At 40.3% G+C, this 5,016-nt stretch overlaps 1 protein-coding gene across 4 annotated transcripts in view; it reads left to right on the top strand.

The window, feature by feature from the left end:
* The first annotated feature begins 980 nt into the window (after positions 1 to 980).
* The window catches only part of LOC109480012 (anoctamin-7-like), a 45,165-nt gene continuing 41,129 nt past the window's right edge, over positions 981 to 5,016 (top strand). For all 4 annotated transcript variants that reach the window (XM_019782140.1, XM_019782139.1, XM_019782142.1 and 1 more), the window contains exons 1-2: positions 981 to 1,558; positions 3,952 to 4,033. In XM_019782140.1, coding sequence (XP_019637699.1) covers positions 1,436 to 1,558; positions 3,952 to 4,033 — 205 coding nt within the window. In that variant the 5' untranslated portion in view covers positions 981 to 1,435. The remainder of the gene's footprint in view (positions 1,559 to 3,951; positions 4,034 to 5,016) is intronic.

Here is a 5,016-nt window from a genome sequence, read left to right as displayed (position 1 = left end):
CTAGCATTTAGATGTATAAGGAACAAAGTTTACACAAACATTGTAGTACAATGTAACATTTTTTATTAAAAAAAATTATACATTGTCACTAGATGACTATTCTCAGTACTTTCATGAATGTTCCATCTTGACAATCATGTTACAGTTTTCTCACTCAAAATACTAGTAATCTATAATGTGCCAGTCATAAATATTAACATCATTTTTCGAAGGTATATAGGTCGGGATTTCTTACTTCTCATATCAGCAAACATATCTTGAGGTAGCTTTAGCTGTATTTATCACATTTTTTTTTTTAAATTTCAAAAAGGATTGCAGTCAAAAACCATTACGGTGTTAACTACTTTCACACCTGTTAACGTTAACTATTGACACAAAGGAATCACATTATTTTACCAGTTTATTAGGAAGAACATCGTCTTTCTCTTTCTAGTAAAATAATATAATGTAATCCCATTTTTAACTAGAAAAAGGACATTAAAACTCTCTTGCTAGGACCTGAAACGAATTTCAGAACTTTTAAATGTGATAAATAATCTAACCAAGTCTCTGGATCATGAGCCTATAATAAGTTACAGTCTAATCTGCAATTTGCCTCTATCAAGTCTATGGTCAGCTAACTCTCCTGGCCAGTTACATTCCTTTTTAGGCCGATTTCTACTATTTATTCAGGTTGCAAAGGAGTCTGGTGGAGACTACTTCAAATGGACCCCAGAATAAGCCATTCGTAGTCTCCACCAGACTTCTTTTGCGGGGTGAATAAATGGTAGAAATCGGCCTAAAAAGGGTATTAATTGGCCAGAGAAGATAGCTCCATGGAGCTTCTCTGGCCGGCTATCTTCTCTGGCCAATTAATATCCTTTTTAGGCCGATTTCTACGATTTATTCACCCCGCAAAAGAAGTCTGGTGGAGACGTACCTTTTGTGCAAAATCATCCACCTGAAAAATTAGCATGAGAGTCTACTGCGCCTGTGCAGATCAATCAAGCGTATCGGGTGCGGGGAGACCTGTTTTACCTCTAGGATTAGAAAATCGCTCTGATAAAACTGAGTGTACTGCTGATCTAGGTTTTAGATCGTAATCTGTTCTGTTTTTATTCTGATCCAGGTTGTGTGTGGGTAGGGCGTTCGTGTCACGGTCTAGAGCTTTTTAAACGAAGCCATAAAGACGCTGTGCTCGCGCTGCCATGTCCAACATGGCCGCCCTCCTGTCAGAATCGCCGCCATTGTCGTCTGAACCTCCGTTATAAGACTTTCCTTCCCTCAGAAAATCTCCCCCTGCGTTTCTAACACGTCGAACTCTGTCAGAAGATGCTCGGGGGGTCGTGAGACGTCGAGCGTGGACCTTAGGTTTGGATTTCTTGAAGATTTCTTCCGGGGAAAACTTGGAACATTTTCAGCTGGACGTAAATAAGACATCCCGGACGGTACTAACATGAATGCGATGAATTCCATCTTGTCAAAGGCCAAGACGGAGAAAAATGGCTTGGCAGGGATCGCCCTAGACTCGTACGGAAGTACAGACGATTCAGTCGCCTTCGTGCACAAGGACTCTCTGGTAAGGTCTCCAATTTTAGTCGCATCATTTAATATACATGCGCCTGCTCATTAATTTTCGATTCTGAATAATCAAGACTGTGTTAGACACTTCTGACTAACAGGTTACCATCCACGCCACTCAACAAACCTAAACACCAGAACGACTGGCTTTTATTTTATTTTTACCAAATGATACCAGAAAATGGTATTTACTTAGTAAAATCCTTGCTGAAATTATAGGTCGGTAAAAAAAGGCACCAAAATTACCGCGAGTGGGTGTGGCATTTGTGTTACATAAGATAAGTGGAACGCTTGCATATAGACATCGCAGCCATACGATACCTGGTTTATTGTTTCCAGTACACAAAAGCTTGTATTTTCAATGAAATAGGTCATTTGTAAAACCGAAGTATCATATACTAGTAACAGCACTGGCGTCCTTTCTTAAATATTTGCTTTGTCCGCCCCCAGGTCATGAAAAGGAAAGTGGTTGTACAAGACAAATACTGGTAGAGCAGGTGTACAATATAAACACCTGTGTATTGTTTACTCAATAACCCAAGAAATTGGATTGGACTGAAAGTGTGGTAAATTATAGCTTAGAAATGCCCCCTGAGGCCTAGGGAAAAATTGGGTTGGCAGTTATTTCTGGGGTTGGTCAGAAAAGGCTAGGGTTGGCAGTTTTTTCCTAAGGGTAGGTCCAAAAAGGCCAGGGTTGGCAGTTCTTTCTAGGGTTGGTCAGGAAACACAACATTTTTTTTAGGCCTAATTGTGTGATCATATATTATTTGCTTGAAAATGCTTCTCAAGAGTTGAGAGGTCCCCCAAAAAGCAACTTTCATCCTCCACTGACGTGATGCATGTGATGCTTTTTCAAGTACTGCTACTATTACCAAGGAGGTTAAATAAATAAATACTTGTATATAACCTCCTTGCTATTAGTATTACTAGCATAATACATCTTCGCAGCAGCTCATGCTGATAGCTAAGCACACCAGGTTAATCTCCAAGCAGATCCCTTTCGGTGGCAAGACAGTATTAGTCAGAGGAGTTTGTACGGCTACTGAAGGTGGCTAATGCAGTAATGGACACTCCTCTGGCCAATGGATACTGCCTTGCCACCGTATGATCTGCTTGGAGATTACACCAGGTCACCCCTATTCTTCTTGATTATCGTGTGTTGGGTTCTTTTACGTGCAGAGGTTTGTACTCGCCTAAAGCTCGGCCTTATACACTACATGTACATACATAGGGCTGCTGGCTCAACCTCACCATCTGAATTGACTGCAATCCCTCACAACATGTCCGAGCCGCGCGGAACTCGCGCCAACAGATCCACAGAATTTGACCCATATGGCCAACCAGTGGGGTCGCGTTACCGATTGTGCCTTCGGGACATGCAGCCAAGAAAATCCAATCAGTGCAGGACGTCCTGCCAACTGACGAAATGTTGCTCTGCCAAGTTTGATTTTGTATTTTAGATTAAGGGCTTAATTCTGCATCAGAGTTAAGCATAGCCCATCTATTTCATCTGGACCATTATGACATGGTAGTACCTTGCTTATCGCTGCTATGGAAATGCTATGTAAGAAATTGAGTTCGGTATAATGCTTCATCAGTTAATGGCGTCCAGCCAACTGGTACCCAAATTTTTATACCATCAGACTCCCTCACCCCCACCCGGTATCTGTGACACAACAGTGGCTGACGCGATATCTATCATTCTGCATTGACGTCATGCGTCATCATCTCTTCCAGTTTGGACTGTGTCTTACTGCCTTTATTGAATTGGCTTCTGGCATTCAATCAATTTTGTGGAGTGCTTGCATCAGGCTGACTGAGAAGGAAAGGTCCCGGCTCCAGTGTTGCTGGTGTTATTGATATGAATAGGTTAGCCGGGTCGATAGACGGGATATTGGCTGTTTTTCTTACTGCATAGGCTTTGATTAGGTAGCAGAGTCACTGCTGCCCTACTGGACAGTTATTTTATGTATCTGTATCAGTAAAGCCGGTATGACCGCCCTTCGGCATAACACACCATGCCAGCTTCGATTTTCAAATACATTGTACATGTATTTAAAAAAAAATCAAAGGGCAACTGTTATGAAGGTCTGTCACATTAAATATTGGTATCAATATTATATATAAATAACTATATTTTTGCTGATTTGTGATCATTGCACAAATTGAAATACATCTTCATTGATCTTTGATACATGTACTAGTATGATGCCTTAAAAGCTATGAATGTCATGTCTTTTTTTTTTATGAATCAATATTAATACATGCATTGTGAGATATCATGCTTTCCAAGCTGCTATCATATGTCACCAGTGACATTTTTACAGTATCTTTTGGCTTTGTGCTACAAGTCTGTTGATTCTTGTTTTTGATTTCTGTACAAATGTATAGAGTGAAAACCACCCGCCCTCACCAGGGGACCTGCATGCAGCTGAACAGGGCATCTACTTTAGAGATGGTCGCAGAAGGATTGGTATGTACCTTACAACTTGCTGTTACCAACCTAAATTTTTTCATTCATCACATTTTTGTTTCAGGCATGTGTACATGAAGCGTGCAAAATACCTGGTTGCCCAGTTGCCCCGGGCAACCAAATTTTACTTGGGGCAACCTATTTTTGAACCTAGTTAGCCCATTGTGTAACCTAAATTTTAAGAATGCCCCCCCCCCCAAAAAAAAAGTCATGCCCGCTTGGCTTGCACCACTGTATCCGGCAGATGCTTTTTAATTTTAGGTATTACTGGCTATTACTAGTATCGGTTAACTAAGGAGTGTTTGTAATATTGTCAAAGGCTTATGTATGTAACATTACTTTATTTGAGGAAAGTAGTAACTTATAAGTTATAGGTGGGGCAACCTAAAATTCTGATGGGCAACCTAATTTTTGCCGTAGGTTGCCCACTGGGCATCCAGGTTCAAAAAAGTATTTTGTACACTGACATGTCTCATCATGTCAAGTATAGAGCTGTGTACCTAAACAAATTTTAGGCACAGGTAACTATTACAGATAAAGGTACACAGGTTTAGGCAGGGGTCCGAACCAGAAACTGTACCTGAGGCTGAACAATTCAACAAATTAACATGTTCTTCTGAACTCCTACCATTATGACAGAAACATGAATAAACTTTGCAGTTATACAGTGGTCGAAATACTTTTTTTCAGTGCTCTGCAATATTGCAGAAGAGTCAAAATTTTGTTCTGCAATTTGGAAATACTTTCTGCAAATACACAAGCCTCTATACTACAATCTTGCAAGTTTATAAGCATGAACTATTGACTGATATGCAAATTAGTGAAGACAAATTTTTGGAAGTCCTTGGGGCCAAGAGCACCAAATCCCAAGTGCCAATTTTTCCTGCTGCAAAATTGCAGATTGTATAAATTTTTCTTCTGCAATCTTGAAAATCTATCTGCAGATTGCAGACTGCAGACAGGTATTTCGAACACTGGTTATG

Source organism: Branchiostoma belcheri, unplaced genomic scaffold, assembly GCF_001625305.1.
Source record: "Branchiostoma belcheri isolate BF01 breed outbred unplaced genomic scaffold, Haploidv18h27 scaffold5, whole genome shotgun sequence".
NCBI lineage: Eukaryota > Metazoa > Chordata > Leptocardii > Amphioxiformes > Branchiostomatidae > Branchiostoma > Branchiostoma belcheri.
This window is presented reverse-complemented; position numbering and strand designations above follow the sequence as displayed.